We start from the raw sequence: 21,167 nt of genomic DNA on the forward strand, positions 1-21,167 counted from the left end.
CACTATCTGAAAGCCACCCAAGGCCCAGTGCCATCACAGGGCTCTGCTTCACTGTCTAACAGTAATTGATCCAATCAGCAAAAGCAAAGGGACACTGTGCATTCCCTCAGGGTTCAATGACAATTTTTAAATTTTGTTAGAGATGACAACAGAAAATAGTAATCCTTAGGAAATCAGGACAGCACTTTACAAGTAAGCGCAGCTGGTAACTAAATCTGTATTTTCTTCTCAGGAGAACTGTCAAGGGCACAGCTGTCTCATTATTTAGGTTCAAAAGGTGAGCAGAGCAAGGTGGCCACACCTTCAATGCCAGCACTCCAGAGACAAAGACAGACAGTCTCTTTCAGTTTGAGTCTAGCATGGTCTACACAGTGAATTCCAGGCCACCAGGACTACATAAGACCTCGTAACAAAAAGTAAAAAGAAACACACACTTTGATTCCAAAGAAATTCTAAAAAAAAAAAAGAAAGAAAAAAGAACCCCCCTTTTTTAATGTGGGTTAACTGAAATATATCACCTTGAAATATCAAAAAAGACCGGAAATATATTTATTTCAGGAAGTAAAATCCTTATCAAGACCTTGAAAACCTGTGACTTCACAATTCCAATACCCAACAAAGGCAAAGGACCCTGTCATTCACTTACTAGAGATTACTTAGCAGGTACTCAGTTTGCATAATCAGAGAGGTCCCCCTGACAACCTGGGAGTTAACTGTTTCCTTTCCATGATCCACTAGTGTTAGTCACTCCCAAATCTGTGCACTGTTCATTTTAAATTTTTTAAAATTTTTAATTTTTATTTACATATACATGTGTGGGAGGGGTGCGCCCTGTGTATGTGGGTGCTCTTAAAGGCCAAAAGAGGGCTTCAGATCCCCTGGAATTGGACAGAGTAATAGGCAGCTCTAAGCTGCCAGATGTGGATGCTGGGAACTTGAGACCTTTGAAAGGACACATGAGCCCTTAATTGCTGAATCACCTCTTTGGAACCCCTGAATTGTTTGTTTCCAACAGAGGAAACTTTTGACTTCCGACTTAGAAAAAAATGTCATAGTTTTTATTTTTGCCCAGGATTCTCTGAAGTGAGATCATCAAAATGGGGAGGGCTTGAATTCCAAAGTCCACAGTACTTACTTGATCAGCATTCTATGGCATTCTATGGCATTCTCTCTCTCTCTCTCTCTCTCTCTCTCTCTCTCTCAAAGGATGCGTAAAGGAGGGAAACAAAGGAAACACATTTCCGTGGGCAATCTTACTTATTCATCCCTCAAAGCACCAGCAGCAGCACAGGAAGGAACATATTTATTATTCTGTAGGTATTACCTCTTCTTATTCTTCCCACCAAGTGAATGAAGAAATGCAGTATCTAACAGGACTGTAACTTAAAAATTGGATAAAAAAGTAAGCCCACCCACTTCTGATGAAGCCTTTCTGTCTCCTACCCTCAGGATTTTCTGAGAAATGGTTTCAGCTCTTGCTCTGTCTGCGGCTGACACACAGAAGCTTCCTCTTTCAACACTCATCATGAACTAAAGAAAAGAGCCCTGTAGATTTCATCCAATTTATCACCATCTTAAAGGCCTCTGCTATTGTAGGGTTTCACATGTCGAACAACAGAAGGGAGGGTTCATGTTTGCCATGGCAGAAACCAATTACTAACTCACAAGTTGAGTAAAGACAGGACAATTCTATTAATACAATATTATCAGTTAACTTTTCTGTCTGTATTTTCCTAATCTCTACTTGTGGTACCTCCCTAACAAGAACTCAACATATCTTAGAGCTATGCCAACATTGTTCAACTCGCGGGGGAATGTCCAGGGAAAGCCCACAACCCATGAGGAAAAGGACCAAAGAGCCAGCTGTTTGAATGGCAGACAAGAGGATATGGTGGAATGTATGAAAACAGCATGTTTGACTGACAGGAAGTGAGAGCACAGAACTGCTTACGGCAGTGCTGGCTGGTTGTTAGGGGATAACTCTGGTGGTGTTGGGAGTTCACTCTGTAGACAGGGTGGCCTTGAACTCAAAGAGATCTGCCTATGTGGGATTAAGGTGTCGGCCAAGCCCTTATTTAATTTTTGAGACGAGGTGTCACTCTAGTTTTGCCTGAGATCTGCCTGCCTCTATCTCCCGAATGCTATAACTAAAAACATGTGCTATCATATCCAACCCTTTTTATTTTTTTTGAGACAGGGTCTAGCAGTATAACTCAAACAGGCTTTCAGCTCACAAACCCCTGCCTTTGACTCCTGAGTGCTGGGAATTCAGGCATTTGTCACCACACCTGTCTAAGGGATTACACTTTGCTCCAGTCCTGGAAATCAGCCAGTTGTCCAAAGAGCCATGTTTCCTCTTAGTAAAGAATGAACTTGATTTACTAAAGTTAAGCATGCCAAGTGCCAACAGGGTATCACTGTTCTTAAACTTCTCGATGAGGCTAGAGACATGGCTCAGGATTGTTTAGGGAATATGCTGTTCCAGAGGACAGAAGTTTTGTTTCCAGAACCCACATCAGGCAACCCACAACAACCTTTAACTCCAGCCCCGGATGTATGACCCTTCTGGGCTCCACAGGCATCTGTCCACATGTGTACATACCTACCCATCCCACACAAACGTATGCACAAACTCACATTGACATAAAAGTAAAATATTTTTTTAAAAAACAATTATACATGTGGATATGGGTTCATACACTGAAATCTATCTTTATAACTAGGTAAGCACCTTAGCCCAGCCCTATCTATACATCAGTACTTGCACACAATACAGCAACTCTAACCAAACAGTACTGGGTTCGCTCTCTCACCGATTACCAAGTCTTTAGGTCTTTTCTTTAAGGATATTGTCACCTTTACATGTCCTTTTAACAACCTCAAGGGTTGTTAAACTGAATTCACTTGATGAGTGAGAAAAGAAGCATAATAGTGTGGGGGGTTTTTGTTGTTCCTTTTTTTAATATTTTTCTTTCTAGACAGGCTATCTCATATTATGTAGTTAGTCCTGGCTGTCCTAGAACTCATATGTAGACCCCTGACCTTAAACTCTCAGAACCTGAACTCAAGAGATCCACTTGCCTCTCTACCTCCTGAGTACATGGATTAAAGTCACATACTATGGCTGAGTAATGATATTTTCAAAACTCACTTTGCTATTGTACTATCCATTAACAGTAAAAATAAATAGATTAAGTAAAAATTGAAAAATAAAAAATCCCTAGCTAAGCCAGGCGGTGGTGGCGCAAGCCTTTAATCCCAGCACTCGGGAGGCAGAGGCAGACGGATCTCTGAGTTCGAGGCCAGCCTGGTCTACAAGAGCTAGTTCCAGGACAGACTCTAGAAACTACAGGGAAACCCTGTCTCGAAAAACCAAAAAAAAAATCCCTAGCTATAAATGAATGAAAATGGAAGCTAATGTATAAAATAGCCACTTTAAGATAAACAGGTAACAAAACAAACAAAAAACAAAAACAAAACTCTCCAACACAACAACAATAACAACAAAACTCACAATTTTTCAAAATGTTGGGCACAGGACTCTATGTCAACATGTCAGAGCTATCTGCCTGTCCATGTACACTCTGAACTAGTCACAACAGCCAGGAAATGAAAGCAACTTAGATGTCCTCAGCCCAGCATTTGTCTACTGGCACCAAAGCAAACAAAAACAACCTGAACAGATCATTAGTGGGGGACAGAAACTCCAGTCTTGGGTGGGGTGAAGAAGGAAAAAGGGTCTACTTGATAAGGGATCAATAGATGAATGGGAGGGTAGAGTTTGGAAAACAAATGGTCAAATAAGGGAACTGAGGCACAATGAGACAGACCTGTGTACTTCCAGTCACTTAAGAGGCTGAGGCAAGGAAACAGGTCTTGAACTTTAAGACCTGTTTCCTACATGGGCCTGTATACTGAGTTCAAGAGCCAAACTGAGCAACTTCACAGGATGCTTTCTCAAAAGAAAAATAATAAAAGGGATAGAGGTGTAACCTCATAGTACAGCATTTTCCTAGGATGTATCAGGTCCTGGGTTCAATTCCCAGAACCACAAAAAGGGGAGTGAGGGAAAGAAGCATGAAAGAGCTATTTCCAAGTCTCTGATGAAACCTTATATGTATTTATATGTTCTCTAGGAAGAACCCAGCAAGGAATCTACACTCTGCATAAATGACCACAATGAGTGTACTGATAACAGTTTATTTGTGTGCTTAGCAACTCAGTTTCCTCATAAAACTAGAATTCAATGATAGCCTATTCGCTCATGAACTTAATTCCATGGTTATGCTTTTACAGAATAAACAGTTTCATTTCTATATAAAGGATCAAAATTTGGGAGCTGGAAAGATGAGATGGCTCAGCAGTTAAGAGCACTAGCTGCTCTTCCAGAGGTCATGAGTTCAATTCCTAGCAACCACATTGTCTCACAACCATCTGTAATGAGGTCTGGTGCCCTTTTCTGGTCTGCAGACATATGTGCAGGCAGAACACTGTATACATAATAAATAAATAAGTCTTCTTTTAAAAAAGTTCAAGAGTTAAATAAGCTATAGACTGCTCTGCTAAGGTTGTTTCTTTCCCAGGATAATCAGCTCTAGCTTCTTTACTGCTGGCTCTTTTATATTCTGAATCCACTCCAGTTCAGTTGATGGCTTACAGAAATGAATGGAGAAGCAAAGCTCTACTGGTTTTCAGGAATGCTATGAGCTGAGGCACTTTCCAGGTAGTAGATTATAACTCAAGTGAGATTTCTTGACTCTAAACTTTTTCTAAACTCTCCAAGGAATGAAGAAAACAAAGAGTTCCAAAATGGAAGCTTCACAAATTGGAGAATTAAGGTAAAAGAGATTTTAAAATATAACAGCTAAATAGTTATCAGATTGATTAGGGAAGGATGTGGGAACACTTTAGTAAGAAAAAAAAATCAAAGAATTAAAGAACCCAGTGCTGTAAAAAAACTGTATACAAACCAAGGGAAATAGTTAATAACTACAACAACAACAACAAAAAAAGGCAAAATGAAACAAACCAATAAACAGTAAAAACAGTGTTGGCATACGGAAAGTAACCTTCAAGTCAGCAGAATTTAAGATTTCAAGGGTAAAAGCTGGGTGTGGTTTAGGAGGCTGAGACAAGAGGTGTGAACATTGGAGGACAGCACAGGAGACATAGGAAGTCCTGCTGCAAAATAAGCAATCCTCCTTTCTTTCTCCTGGGCAAAATACTGAAGTTGGTCAAAGTAGAAAGTGCTGAAGAGGTCTAGGAACTCGACGGCTGGTGTTGCATGGTGTTTGTGAGAGACATTAGGTCACCCAGATTAAACGAAGGCTCTGCTGAGGAGAGGGGATGACAAGAAACACAGGAAGTGGCTATGGAGCCTGGAGAAGTGAGCTGTACAGGAAGAAAAAGCTTTGGCAGAGGTCACTTCACTGGCAAGCTGAGGAACCCTAGATGAGACTAGGAAATGCTTAGATGTCATAGGAAGCAAGAATATCAAGGATCCTTCATCTGAGACCAAGAAATGGATTCACTGCTGAATTTTACCAGATGCTAGAACACCTAATAAAAATGCTCCTCAAACCAAAGAAGGACGAGAAGATGACTAAGAAAAGTTCTTGCTATGTAAGTGTAAGGAACGTCTTCTGAATCCCTAGAACCCATATGAAAGGCCAGGTGGATATGGCAGCCTGACTGCAATCTCAGTACAAGTTATAATAGAGCTGTGTGGCTAGCCAGACTAGCTAAAATAGAGTTCTGGGTCCAAGCAAAGACCCTACCCCTGATGTATAAGGAGAGGAGTGATCAAGGAAGACACGTGACACATGAGCGTGCACAGACATGGAGTTATTGAACCTGCTGTGGTAGCCAACATTCTGGAGGCTGAAGCGAGAGAACTGCTACAAATGTGAGTTCAGCCTGTGCTACACAGTAACTTCCAAAACAGCCTGGACTATACAGGGAAGCCCTGTCTCAAACAAAAGTATATACATTTTTAAAAATTGCTGTATAGTCAATCTACCCCCAACCCTCTATTTCCACTGTATCATGTCTCCTAAACAAACTGAAAAACACACATGCACATAAAGCCACAGTACTTACATGGGCTTACATCTCTGTATCTGTTTCGATTTCGGTTTTCTGGAAACTTGGCCACTCTATGAGGATAGTCATGGGACTCATTTCGAATTTCCTTAAAATAACAAAAATATATTTTAATATCCCTATTAAATTTTATATAGCAACACATACCCTCCTAGCCAATATAGAATAGTATTAAGCACTTATTTTAAGCTCCAAAAAGCTACAGGGAAACCTTGTATCAAAAAATAAAAACAAACAAAAAAAATTCAGACTTTGCTCACATTACTCTAAATATATATATTTAAAATAATATCTATTATGTATTTAACACAAACATTCTCCCCCTGCCCAGATAGGGTTTCTCTGTGAAACAGTCCTGGCTGTCCTGGAACTCACTCTGTAGACCAAGCTGGCCTCAAACTCACGGAGATCTATCTACCTTTTACCTCTCAAGTACAGGATTAAAGGTGTGCACCACCACCACCCCACAAATATTCATTCTTGATGCATCAACCTTCCTAAAGATCTCTAAGCACTCCATTTTGGAAAAGGCCACTTTCTAGTTTACTTATTTTGTTTTTTCAAGACAGGGTTTCTCTGTTTAACAGTCCTGTCTGTCTTCAAACTCACAGAGATCCACCTGTTTCTGTCTCCCAAGTGCTGGGATTAAAGACATACTCCACTACCGCCCGGCTCCACTTTTTAGTTCTTAATTTTACCCTTTGGCCTTCAGTGAAAAACCAAATTTTCAACTTATATTTTGTTAAAATTTCCATCTAATTCCTAGTAACCCTAAATTCAATAATTAGTCCTTAGCAGGCCCCCACTCCCACCCCAAAGGACAGAAAATATTTATAAAAAATTAAAGATTTTATAGTTATTTTAGATATAAATATGTCTATAAGCTATAACTGCACCATAAATCCAACATATAAATTGAGTATCATAGTTGTAAAACATTTTTACAATTAACTTTTTCCATTGGTATCTCCAAACAAGACCACTGTTGATCTCACCAATACTACTTTATAACTTAGTTTCTATTTTGCCTTAGTGTTTCTCTCTTTGGGTTGATTTGATTATTGCTGTAAAACCCCCTTAACCCTCAGAAGTTTTTAATAATGGAACATAATACACATGTTTCTAATCTAAACCTAATTGTAATACTCCTGCAAGATATAAAACATTATTGCCACCCGTAAATGTGCAACGGAGTAGGACAGTGGTGGTTTTAAAATCCCAGCACTTGAGAGGCAGAGGCAGGAGGATCTGTGAGTTTGAGGCCAGCCTGGTCTACAGGAGCAAGTTCCAGGTCAGTTAGGGCTATTACACAGAGAAACTCTGTTTCAAAAACCAAAAAGTACAAGAGAAATTTGATTTTATGCTTCCAAATCATTATTTAACTTAGTACCACTTCTTAATTCTTGTTTTTGGTTTTTCGAGACAGGGTTTCTCTGTGGCTTTGGTGCCTGTCCTGGAACTAGTTCTGTAGACCAGGCTGGTCTAGAACTCACAGAGATCCGCCTGCCTCTGCCTCCCGAGTGCTGGGATTAAAGGCATGTGCCACCATTGCCTGGCCCACTTCTTAATTCTTAACATTCATCAGTTACACTTGCTCTATCATAGAATAATTCTATTTTAAAGACCCATTTGTCACCAAGACTGTCAAATTTTAGTTCCTAAAGCTTAATGGTAAAGTCTAACTATATGGAAATGAAAGCAGGTCTGTTCCTATTTGCTCACCACACTTGTGTTAAAGCTCATATTTCCATTCATTTTTCTTCAAGAAAAGTATGCTAAATGTTTATTCTGAGAAATTTTACAAATTATGTGACCATAAATAGGATTTTAAAAAATTTATTGGTATGGTGGCAGGTGCCTTTAATCGCAACACCAAAGAGCTAAAGATAGTTGGATAACTGTGAATTACAGGCCACTCAATAAATAATTTAATAAATAAAATAATGAAAATATGAACAAAAAATTTATTGGTGATTTTGTTTTATGGGGTGGTAGTGATATAAAAAAATTTGCAGGACAGGACTCCCTCTATAACATCTTCACTAGACTCTAATCGTTCTATTGCATAATTCTATCTTCCACATATCTTGTCTGTCAATTGTTAGTTCTTATTTTTTAACCTAAAGACAATTATATGTATATACTATAACAAATTACTGGTATTGCAAAAAGATCAAAGTATAATTTCTAACCCCATTCTAAATACTTATTTTTATAGCCACAGATAAGTATAGCATTCACAGCTTATTAAAGAAGCTTTCTGTAGCAGACAAAACCATTACACAACTGGTCAAAATGCAGAGAACTGAGCAGGAGCTAGGCAGCTAGCTGGTAAGTCTACAACATTCCTACATACATAAGATTTAGGGAACATCTAGGAAGAAGGAGTGGGAAAACTGAGTCAATATCAGCAGCAAAATACTCTCTTCTTTATGAAGGAAACTTCAAAACAGCATTAATTATTACTAATTGCTCTCATTCAAGTTTACAGTGAAAAAGAGCATGTGGAACAGAAAGAGATTGAAAATGTGCATTTGGAGAGAAAAAAAGCACTAGAAAGTTTAATATTGCCTCAACTTATGTGTCGGATTTTTTTTTCAACTTAAGGTCATAATATGATTCTACTAAATATAGAAATGGAACATTTATGGGGCTGGAGAGATGGCTCAGTGGTTAAGAACATTGCTTACTCTTCCAAAGGTCCTGAGTTCAATTCCCAGCAACCACATGGTGGCTCACAACCATCTGTAAATGAGGTCTGCTGCCCTCTTCTGGCCTACAGACATACACACAGACAGAATGTTGTATGCATAATAAATAAATAAATAAATAAATAAATAAATAATATTGTTTTAAAAAAGAAATGGAACATTTAGTGCTATCACACCAATCTTGCCAAATTCACTTGGCTCCTTCATATAATGGATTTATAAACTCTAAAACCACTTAAATACACCCTGAGACACTATAAATTTTACATAACCTATTAATAGCTAATATATCTCATTTATCTTTGGTATGTTCTTGGCAGCAACTTATTTAAAAGCCCTACATACAAGTATACAGTTGAATAAAAATTTGCCTTGCTTGCTGGATGGTGGTATAAACCTTTAATCCCAACCTGATCTATAGAGTAAATTATATGACAGCCAGAGCTACTCGGAGAAACCTCTCAAAAAAACAAGTCAAAAAAAAAAAAAGAAAGAAAGAAAGAAAGAAAGAAAGAAAGAAAGAAAGAAAGAAAGAAAGAAAATTTGTTTTGCTAGATGTAACACAGGAACATGTTTGAGGGAAAAAGGGGAAATCATTTATAATACTATACATATCAAATAAGATCACAAGGGCTGGAGAGGTGGCTCAGTGGTTAACAGCACTACCTGCTCTTCCAGAGGTCCTGAGTTCAATTCCTGGCAACCACATGATAGTTCACAGCCATCTGTAATGAGATCTGGTGTTCTCTTCTGGTCTGCAGACATACATGCAGCCAGAACACTGTATACTTAATAGATAAATAAATCTTAAAAAAAAAAAAAAGCCGGGCGGTGGTGGCGCACGCCTTTAATCCCAGCACTTGGAATACAGAGGCAGGCGGATCTCTGTGAGTTCGAGACCAGCCTGGTCTACAAGAACTAGCTCCAGGACAGGCTCTAAAGCTGCAGAGAAACCCTGTCTCGAAAAACCAAAAAAAAAAAAAAAAAAAAAAAAATTTAAAAAAAAGATCACAGGAGTGTTGGGCATAGGTGACACATATACCTGGGAGAGTAAGGAGTGCCTAGAGTTTGAAGGTAACCTCGGCTACAATGCAATGCCTTGAGTTTGAAGGTAGCCTCGGCTACAATGCTGAGTGCCAGGTCAGCAAGGGATACACAAGAGCTTATTTTAAAGAGAGAGAACCAGATATTGGTGGTAGGGAAGATTTGAATACAAGACTATGCAGTTTTTTAAATGTATATACAGATGTAAAGATGTGTTTGTTTACATGTAATTTGGGGGACAGCTCAGAATTTGAAATATGGTGTGTGTGTGTGTGTGTGTGTGTGTGTGTGTGTGAGAGAGAGAGAGAGAGAGAGAGAGAGAGAGAGAGAGAGAGAGAGAATGGGAGACAGATCTTGTAACTTGAAGTAAGTAATAACTGGTCTAAATTACAAATTCTAGGAGGAGGAGAATTTACTGCAGTACAGTTACTGGAACTGGGATAAGCAAACCCTTTTGGTTAAAATCTTTCTGCTTCATTACATACTGAAATGTATTTTTAAGTGGATATAACTATAATGAAGATTTATAATGAAAAAGAGCAAGTTGAGCACGGTAAATTACAAAAGGTAAACTCTGAGGATAAAAAGAGCACCAAAAAGTGGAATGGCGCTAAATCCTGTGTTCAAGGAGATAAATGGATTAAGAAATAAATAAAGGAAGTTACCCAGCAAAGTTTCCAACTTGTGAAAAAGAACTAAAGAAAAGTTTAGAGCTAAGTATAGGTGTACACCTTTAATTCCAGCACTAGGAAAGCAGAGGTAGGCAGACCTCTGAGTCTGAGGCCAGTCCAGTCTACAGAACAAGTTTCAGAACAGCCAAGCTTAGGCAGTGAAGGACAGAAAGCTGGTGAAGATATAATTCAACAAGGGGGCCACATGTTCCACCCCAGAAAGCAGCAAAACTTGGCAGCTTCAGTCATATGGTTCTGGCTTTAGAGTTAAGGATAGAAGAAAGGAGTTATGAAATAAAGTTGCCAAGGCCAGACATATGTCAAGGGTGTCCCTGAATGGAGGCCTAGTAGAGGGGCCATTGCATGAAGCTGTGAAGTTGAAACCTGGATTGCCTTAGAGAACCCAAGATGCTAGAAATGCCAGAGTCCAGGTGGATCTCTGTGAGTTCCAGGTCAACATGACCTAAAGAGTGTGTTCCAGGACAGCCACAGCTATGCATAGAAACCCTGCCTGGAGCCCCATTCCAAATAAAAAAATAAATAAAAATGCCTGAGTTGTGGGATACCTGCTGAAGAGAGCTAAGAGGGAGTGGAAGCAGTCTTTGTTGTTGTTTGAAGTGTGCTGCAATCTTTAACAAAGTTGAATGCTGGAGATCTAAAGAGCATTTTGACTTCAGACATGGAGATGAAGAGTTGAGTTTGCCCAGCTGACTTTTTGGTCTTGCTTTAAATCCAGTATTTCCCTGCATTTTGTATATCCTGTGTCATTATATGCTGGAAGCATGTGATCTGCTTTTTAATTTTGATTTTTACAGGTGATTACAGCTAAGAGATTTTGAGCTTTGAACTTTAAAATACTGTTGAGACTGTGATAAACTATGGGAACTTTAAAAGTTGATCTAAATGAATTTTGCATTACGATACTGTTCAAAGTTTTGTGAGCCAGGGAGTAGAATGTGGTAGTTTGAATGTACTGGCTCCCATAATCTCACAGGCAGCCTGCAAGATGTAGGACTCTCAGCTATTACTCAAGCATCACATCTGCCTGCCACCACGCTCTCCATCGTGATAATAGACTAAACCTGTGAAACTAGAACTGACCCCTCAATTAAATGTTTCCCTTATAAGAGTTGCCGTGGTCATGATGTCTCTTCAGAGCAATAGAAACCCTAAGGCATGACCTGAGTTTGATCCTTAGAACCAATTATAGAAGGAGAGAAATACTTCCAAAAGTTTTAGGTGACCTCTATACACAGGTGGCATGAACAGACTATACTTACACACATAACAAAAAAACCTTACTGTGCCGGGCGATGGTGGCGCACGCCTTTAATCCCAGCACTCGGGAGGCAGAGGCAGGCGGATCTCTGTGAGTTCGAGACCAGCCTGGTCTACAAGAGCTAGTTCCAGGACAGGCTCTAAAGCCACAGAGAAACCCTGTCTCGAAAAACCAAAAAAAAAAAAACCTTACTGTGTCTACATTGTATCAACTTAAATGAGCTAACATTTCTTGCAAAGTTTTTGTTTGGTTGGTTCCCCGCCCCCCATCTCCAAGACAGGGTTTCTCTGTAGCTTTGGAACTCATCCTGGAACTCACTCTGTAGAACTCACAGAGATCCACCAAGCCTCTGAATCCCCAGTGCTGGGATTAAAGGCATGCCTGGTTGGTTGGTTTGTTTTTAGAATGGTTATTGCTTTATAACCCTTACTGGTCTCAAATTCACGGCAAACCTCTTGACCTCAAACCTCTAAATTCTGGGATTACTTGTGCACATAACCACACCTAGATTACAAGTGTTTTTGTTTGTTGAAGTAACCAATGCTTACTTTTAAAATTCAAAATACTCTGAGCACAGTGGTATACATGCTTGTGATTACAGCACTTTGGAAGGCAGAAGGATCAAAGTCAGTCTCGGTTATACAGTTAGAAGTCAGTATGAGCTACAATGAGACCCAGTTCCAAATAAACCATGAAGGTGTGATGGTTCAAACCTGTAATCACAACACTCAAGCAGACCATGCTACTAAGTGGTCAGAGGATGTTTCTTTCATTTTTTTGAGACAGGCTACTGTATAGCCCTGCCTGGCCTGAAACTGAGGGATCTAGTGTCCCCTACTTCCTGAGGGTTTAAAGACATACATCACTATGCCTAGCATTACTCTGAGTTTTTATTTGTGATTTTATTGAAGAGGGGGAAAAGCTTTTCATCTTTAATAAAGTAATATACAAGTAATATACATCCTTTTTTTTAATTTTTGAGATAGGGTTTCTCTGTAGTTTTTGGAGCCTGTTCTGGAACTAGCTCTTGTAGACCAGGCTGGCCTTGAACTCACAGAGATTGGCCTGCCTCAGCCTCCCGAGTGCTGGGATTAAAGGCATGCACCACCACTGCCCGGCCAGAAGCTAGGATTCTTATCAGCAAAAATAAAAGCTAACAGTAACATATCACACTGTAACACAAGGATAACCTCAGTGGTAACTTTATAGATGAGCACATAAATACAAGGGGCTTATCCTATAGGAGTTTATTAACTCCCCAGTGGATGTATGATGCTGAATAGTAATCCGTTCTGCAATTTAAGTTCTTTTCCATCTTACTGCACTTATAGTAACACCATGGCTCTGACTTGTTCAGTTTTAATACAACAGCAAAACCAGCAAATATCTTTATCTTTCCAATTCCTCAGACATAAGATTTAGCCTTAGCATGGATTTTATCAACTGCAGCATTTTTTTTTTCTTTCTGTAAATCAAGAACTTTCACCTTGTCCATCCTGGTGGCCTAGGCCTGCAAATCCAACTACTTGGAGGCTAAGGCACGTTGAAGGCCAGTAACCTATCTATCTTTAAAAAATGTGTATGGGGAGGGGTGGGTAACTGTGACTATGGTTCAGTGGTAGAACATCTACCTAGAATGTTTGAAGCTATGGGCTTAATTACTAGAACCCCCAAAAGAAACAAAAACACACAAATCCAACAACTTTCACCAGAGATGATAACCCAGGTCTGTAATACTGGTTCAAGGGTATCCTGAGCCAAATAGTGAGTTCCAAAGCAGTAAGAGCTATAGATTGAAAATTTGTCACAAAAAAAAAAAAAAAAAAAACAAGTCGGCTGGGCATGGTGGTGAATTACTTTAATCCCAGTACCGGGGAGGCCGAGGAGTCAGGCAAATCTCTGAGTTCCTGAGTTTGAGGACAGCTTAATCTAAATAATAAGTTCCAGAACAGTCAGGGCTACAGAGAAACCATCTCAAAAACAAACAAATAAAAAGTCAAAAAATAAGTCAAGAATGGTTGTGCATGACTTTAATCCTTACACTAGGAAGGGAGAAGATGATCTCTTTGGAGCCCAACCTGGCTTATATTGTGAGTTCTAGGACAGCAAAGGCTACATAGCAAGACCTTGTACCAAAAAAACCAACCAACCCAAGAAACTCTTCCAACTACTAAATCATGGGGTTTTGTTTGGTTTGTTTTAAAATAGGGTGATGCTAAATGACAGAGGCTGACCTAAAACCTAGCTACCTTGCTCAGACTGCCTTCTAAGATCCTCTCTCCTCAATAGCCACAACTATTCCAAAAGTGATGCTCTAAAAGTAACTGTAGGGAATAAAAAAATAAAAAAAGGCAGCCAGGCGGTGGTGACGCATACCTTTAATCCCAGCACTCTGTGAGTTCAAGGCCAACCTGATCTACAGAGTGAGTTCCAGAACTACACAGAGAAATCTTGTCTTGAAGAAAAAAGACTTAAGAGGCCAGACCTTCAACCAAAACTATTCAATTTATTCTTCCCTGAAAAAATATAGTAAAATACGAAGTAAAAGTTCTCATATTCAAAGTTCAACTAAAGCCGGGCGGCGGTGGCGCACGCCTTTAATCCCAGCACTCGGGAGGCAGAGGCAGGCGGATCTCTGTGAGTTCGAGGCCAGACTGGTCTACAAGAGCTAGTTCCAGGACAGGCTCCAAAGCCACAGAGAAACCCTGTCTCGAAAAACCAAAAAAAAAAAAAAAAAAAAAAAAAAAAAAAAAAAAAAAAAACAAAGTTCAACTAAAAACTAAGCATCTGGTTTTTGCTGAAGAAAAATCCTTTCTTTTCCTAGCTCCTTAAGCATCACCAAAAAAAAAAAAGAGAGAGAGAAAAGTCATAAAAATCACTATCACAAACATCACCTATTATAATAAAGCAGAATACTCACTTAAACAGCAGTTACAAACTGCCATGTGGATGCTGGGAACAAAGCCAGATCCCCTGCAAGAGCAACAAGTGCCCTTAACTGTTGAGCCATTTCTCCAACCCTAATGGGTTGTTCATATATATCCAGCATGGGCTGGTGGGCTAGAAAGCTTCCCAAAGGAAGTGCAACTTCAGACAGGAGTAGGAGGTATTAAGCAATAGGGGAAAGAAAGAGGGAGCAGCTGTGCAAAGGAAATTACATTCTAGAGGCCTCAAGGGGAAGGTGAATACACACATTTCCAAGAACACAGTGGGGAAAGGAAGAAAAATGCCATGGGAAGTAAAGCCACAGGGGCACCACCAGTAGCAGTGTGAGACAGAGGGCTGAATTTTACATTGTGGGCCTGGGAAACCAGTCATTAAAGAGCTGAAGAAGAGAAATAACTTTGTTTCCTTTTAGCCACCTCTCCTCACTTCTTCCCTTCAAGTTGTTCCTCAAACAGCTACACTTATCTGCACTTTTCTCAACTTTCTGTTCCCAACTAGGCACAACTGTACCACACTGAAACTGCCTTTAAATTATCTGATCTTCAGCCGGGCGGTGGTGGCCCACGCCTTTAATCCCAGGATTTGGGAGGCAGAGGCAGGCGAATCTCCAAAGCTACAGAGAAACCCTATCTTGAAAAACCAAAAAAATAAATTAAAAGATAAAAATAAAAATCTGATCTTCGGTAGCTCAATTCAATGAGCCCTTGATTGTACTTGCTCCACATGTAGCAGGTGGCCCTGTGGACTAACAACTCTCCATATTCTTCAACATCTTCTTTCCTATTTTCTTAGTTATTACTCTCCAGTCTTCACTGCAAGCTTCCTTTCATTACCTACTTTTAAAGACACTGCTGGCAGTTAAGATGACATCCTTGGCCCTCAGCATTTCCAAAACATCTACATGCTACTGGATAAAATTGTTGTTTTGTTGAGACAGGGTCTCACTATGCTCACTATGTAGACTTGCCTGCCTCTGCCTCCCAGGTGCTAGGATTAAAGGCATGTGCCACTATGCCTGATTATCTGGAAAATCTTGATGAATAGACCTAGAGGTCTCAAACCTTAAAAAACAACTATGTTTCTAAGTTCTAACTAAATTTATAGATAGATGAATTCTCTTCTGCATGTCAGGGTATTTCAGTATCTTAAAGTAACATCTACTTTAACTTTGTGGATTCGGTGAAGGAGACACACATATGCCAAGGCCTGGGCACAGAAGTCAGAGGACAACTTTTAGGAGTCAGTTCTTGCCTTAGTCTTGAAGCAAGGTCCCTGTGCTGTGTACTCCAGGCTAGCTAGCCTAAGAACTTCAGCTGATTCTCCTGTCTCTGCTATCTTGCCTTTCAAGTGCTACGATATAACTTTTTCCCCCCAAAGGATTCTACCAGGTTGTCAGGCTTATACTTGCAGAGCCATCTCCCCAGACCTACTTTGTTGGGTGAGACTGTTCATTTCCTGGCCACCTAGACTCCCGAAATAATCACACAGAAACTATATTATTTGCAATACTGTTTGGCCAATAGCTTAAGCGTATTTTTGGTAACTCTTATAACTTAAATTAATCTATGTATCACCACGTAGCTGTGGCTTACCGGCAAGGTTCCGGTGGGTTCCAGTGGAGTCTGTCTCCAGCAGGCGGCTACATGGCTTCCCTCTGACTCTGCCTACTGTCTCTATATATCTCTCAGCCTGGCTTTACTGTTAAGCCACTGACTGAAAACAGCTTCTTTATTAACCAATGGCAATAAGACATATTCACAGCACACCTCACCTTCCACATCACTACTTAGCTTTTCAACTGTGTTTTCCCTCTATTTCTCTTGACACTGCCTATGTTCAACTTGACAGACTTCCCAGTGCTGTCTACACTTAGCACTATCCAACCAACAAGATCTTACTGAAAGTAAAGATAATACTTCTAGTTTAATTTTCCTTGGCGAGTCTCCAGTAGCCTTTGAAATTCTGATCTACAAGAGCCTTCTAGGCTCTGTCTTATTCTCCCACACTTCAACTTCAGAGCAAACTCAGCCCTAGACTACACTGTTCGGAGCTCTTCCTCAGTAGTTAATGCTTGTGCACACTTATTTCCCCGAAACATTATTTTTCTTCCAATCCCTTGATAATTTCTCAGTGGACCAACCTGCGCTTCAAGACTGTTAGGCCCTCCCTTCTCAAGGAACTTCACTATTCGGGTTGGAGAGATGGCTCAGTTGAAGCACAGGCTGCTTTTCCAGAAAACCGTGGTTTGATTCCCAGAACCCACATGATGATGTGCCATCTGTAACTACAGTTCCAGGGATCTGATGCTCTCTTCTGGCCTGCTAAAGCATTAGGCACAAACATGGTGCACAGAAATACATGCAAACACAACACCCATACACACGCACACACACACACACACACACACACAATTCATTCCAGGTATACCACTTTTTGAGAATTATAGTTCCAAGAATACTCATTCACACAGCATCCTGTGCTTAATACTAGCTTTGTACTAAGCACTTTAAAAAACAACAAGGGGCTGGAGAAATGGCTCAGCAGTTAAAAGCACTGACTGCTCTTCCAGAGGACCAGGGTTCAAATACCAGCATCCACATGGCAGCTAACACCTGTCTATAATTCTTAAGACCTGACACCCTCACACAGACATACATGCAGGCAAAACAACAGTGCACATAACTTTAAAAACTATTTATCCTTTCCACCACAATTTCATACATATATACAATATAAGTTGATCACATTGCCTCCCATTCTCAAATCCTCCCACTCTCCCACTTGTTTTTGAGCAAGTCTTACACAGATCAGGTTAACCTCGAATTATGGACCCAAGGATAATAGTGAACTTCTAGTCCTTCTGCTTCTACTTTCAGAATGCTGAGATTCCAGGCATGTACCATTATACCCTAATTTTGCTGGGGTCTGAACCCATGGCTTCATGCATGCCAAGCAAGCACTCTACCAACTGAGCTACACTGCTTGCTTTCACACACAAAACATTTATTTATTGTTGTGTGTTGGCAGAAGAGCATGTGAAATCAGTTCTCTCCTTTCACCTGTACAAGGGTTCCAAAAATAGAGCTCGGACTGCCAAGATTTGGCTAGCACTGATACCTGCTGAGCCTTTTACTAGACCTCTCCCTTTTTTCTATCTGCTAGGTCACTTACTACTTCTCACTAGGGTGGACCCTAATGAGCTCTCTCTTTCCTTCCTTCCTTTCTTTTGGTTTTCCGAGACAAAAGGTTTTCTCTGTTAGCCCTGGCTGTCCTGGAGCTCACTTCATAGACCAGGTCTACCTGCCTCTGCCTCCTGAGTGCTTGATTAAAGGAATGTGCCACCAGTGCCCAGCTTAGTGTTGTCTTAACAGTTATCTTCAGTGTCAAATATTAGCACCTAGCACTTAACAGGTTTGAGAGGAACAAATGACCTTCAGATTATGAGACTAACACACTACCTGCTAAGCAAGAAGCCAACAAGAGAGCAAAATATGAGCGTCTTTGCAAGAGATCCTCAAGACTCACAGAATCAGTCTTGGCAGCAGAGATCTCATCTACAGCCTTCTCTGTGGAATGGTGAAAACAGAATGCTCTAGATCCTAAGAAAAGCATGAAGTTCAAATTCTTCTGACGTTGCTTTTACTGTAACAACCATTAGCATCGTTTTATGCTCTTGGGTTTGGAAAATAAAGGGCTAGCACAGAACTACTGTTCTGCTAAAAGATCTTTGGGCACTAGGTCGATGGAAGGGTTTCCTGAACTCCTTTCAATGGAATATGAAATTTCAGTGAATACCAGTAAGTGCAATTTTGGCCTGTATTTATTTTCTGACATTTATGGGGGCCATTCACACATGTGGAAGTCAAGGAGCCACCTTGCATAGGGTCAGTTATCTTCTTCCCCTGTGGCACCAAGGATCAAACTTAGATCATACAGGCTTGGCAGGAAACAGGCTTGAATCATCTTGCTATTGCCAGGGATACATTTTTTTCTTTTTAGAAGATTTTATCTTTATTTTTAATTTTACGTATATGTGTCTGTGCACAGGTTTGCACTCCCCATAGAGGCATAAGATGCCAGATCCCCTAGTACTGGAGTTATAGGCAGTTCTGAGCTCTCGCTGCTGCCCACAAACCTTATTTAGTGAGGCTGGCTCACAAGTGAGTTCCAGAGCTCTGCAATGTCTCCCCCACCCCCCACACTCAGATCAGAGATATACTGCTGGCTTTCATGTCAACAGTGGCAATCTAAACACAGGTGGCTCATGTTTTCATGGAAACATTTTACTAAATGAGACATCTCCCCTATCTTCCATGTCTTTAAATTACATTTTACTTGGCTATTGTGGGTGCACATAAAAAGGGGCACTTGGATGGAGGTCAGATCAGAGGGCTGAACACAAGTCGCCTTCAGCTTGGCAACAGAGGAGTCACCCACAGGACCACCTTCTCGAGCAAGATGTTTATTTTCTGACAGAATCTCAATTACCACCCCAGGCAGGCTGGCGCAGAACTCCAGATCTTTTCTGGCTCTACTTCCCAAATGCTGGGATTAAAGAATGTGTCACTATGACTGGCTTTTACTTCTTTAATTTTTTTGTACACAAGATCTTATTCCACAGTCCTGGATGTCCTGGAACTCACTCTGTAGACCAGGCCGGCCTCAAACTCAGAGATCTGTCTGCTTCTGCTGGAATTAAAGTCATGGGCCACCAACGTCCAGCTAAAGGTTAATCTTAAACTCACAACAATCCCCTTGCTTCAGCCTCCCAATTGTTAGGTTACAGGCTGAGCTACCACATTCAGCGTAAGTGCTTTTTTTCTATTAAGAGCAATGACAACTTTCACTGACTTCTCAAGGACATTAGTGCTATACATTAACCAAGTATGGTGGCTCATACCTGTAAATTCCTAGCATTTAGGAGAACTGAGGCAGGACTGTCACAATAGAAACCTAGTAGGGGCTACATAGTAAATTTGCGAGGCCGGTTTGTGATATTAAGCAAGACCTTGTCTCAAAAAATAAGTAAGTTAAGCTAAATTAAGTGGTAGTATTAAAAAAATAATTATTACGGGGCTGGAGAGATGGCTCAGCGGTTAAGAGGACTGACTGCTCTTCTAGAGGACCCAGGTTCAATTCCCAGCACCCATATGACAGTTCCCACTGTCTGTAACTCCAGGATCCAGCACCCTCACACATTTATACATATAGGCTAAAACACCAATAAATAAATATTTTTTAAAAATTATTACTACTATTTTCACACACATGCCTAATTTTGTATGTGTAGACATTTTGCCCACATGTGCACCATGTGCATACCTGGTGTCCCTGGAGGCCAGAAGAGGACTTTGGAGCCCAGGAAGAGGAGCTAGAGACAGTTCTGAGCTGCTTGTGGGTGCTAGGAAACAATCAAACCCCTCTGGAAGGGCAACAAGGCCTCTTAACCACTTAGTCATTTCTCCAGCACCCTTTCCACCTTACTGGTTTTTTAAATACTTTGTCTTACTATGTAACCCTGGCTGGCCTGAACTATGTAGGCCAGGCTGGCTAAAACTTAAAGATCTGAGCCAGACATGGTGGTGCATGATTTTTAGTTCCAGCACCCAGGAAGCAGAGGCAGGATGATCCGAGTTCAAAGCCAGTCAAGGCTACATAGGCAGTCTTAAAAAGAAATAAACAAAAACAAAACTCAGAGACCGCCTGTCCTTGCCCTTGAATTTGGAAAGTGAAGGCCTGGACCACCCGGAAATCTTTTTTTTCTTAATTCTGTACTGCTTCTTTATTTGCATTTTTGAGGCACCAATCTGTTAAAACTAATGTAACCATACAAGAGAGACCTAGAGGTACACACACACACACACACACACACACACACACACAGAGAGAGAGAGAGAGAGAGAGAGAATAGACTAGAAATTGGATTTAAGATTTTCTACAATTTCATTCATACCAGCACTTTGACAGTGGAAGTATCAATGTAGGGAGTTCAAGGCAGGTCTGGGCTACAATGACACCCTGTCACAAAACAAAATATAGCATAACACAGATTCTCTAATTGGAAGAGTCCTTACTAACATTCGTTAGAAGCTAGTGCCTGGGCTGGAATGATGGCTCAGGAGGGAAAAGGTATTTGTTGCCAAGCCTGATGACCCAAGTTCTACCTACAGGACAATCTAATTCTGAAAGTTGTCCTCTGAGCTCTACACAAATGCCAAGGGACATGCCTCCCCCACCACCACGTAACAATAATGATGATAAAAACTAGTGCCTTATTCTAATGTATGCTGAATCAGGGTGTTTAATATATTGCTTGCTAAACTGTTTAAGAAAATACATTCTAGCCAGATGTGGTGGTTAATCCCAGCACTCAGGAAGACGGGAGGATTTGTGAGCTCAAGGTCAGACTGATCT

The 21,167-nt window shown here is 40.5% G+C and overlaps 1 protein-coding gene across 5 annotated transcripts in view; it reads right to left on the bottom strand.

The window, feature by feature from the left end:
* The window catches only part of Ptpn2 (protein tyrosine phosphatase non-receptor type 2), a 60,202-nt gene that overhangs the window by 37,665 nt on the left and 1,370 nt on the right, over positions 1-21,167 (bottom strand). For all 5 annotated transcript variants that reach the window (XR_005285365.1, XM_038329539.1, XM_038329538.1 and 2 more), the window contains exon 2: positions 6,100-6,190. Coding sequence is in view for 4 of the 5 variants with exons in the window: in XM_038329539.1 (XP_038185467.1) it covers positions 6,100-6,190 (91 nt within the window). In the remaining variant the exon portion in view is untranslated. The remainder of the gene's footprint in view (positions 1-6,099; positions 6,191-21,167) is intronic.

This window comes from Arvicola amphibius, chromosome 5 (genome assembly GCF_903992535.2).
Source record: "Arvicola amphibius chromosome 5, mArvAmp1.2, whole genome shotgun sequence".
NCBI lineage: Eukaryota > Metazoa > Chordata > Mammalia > Rodentia > Cricetidae > Arvicola > Arvicola amphibius.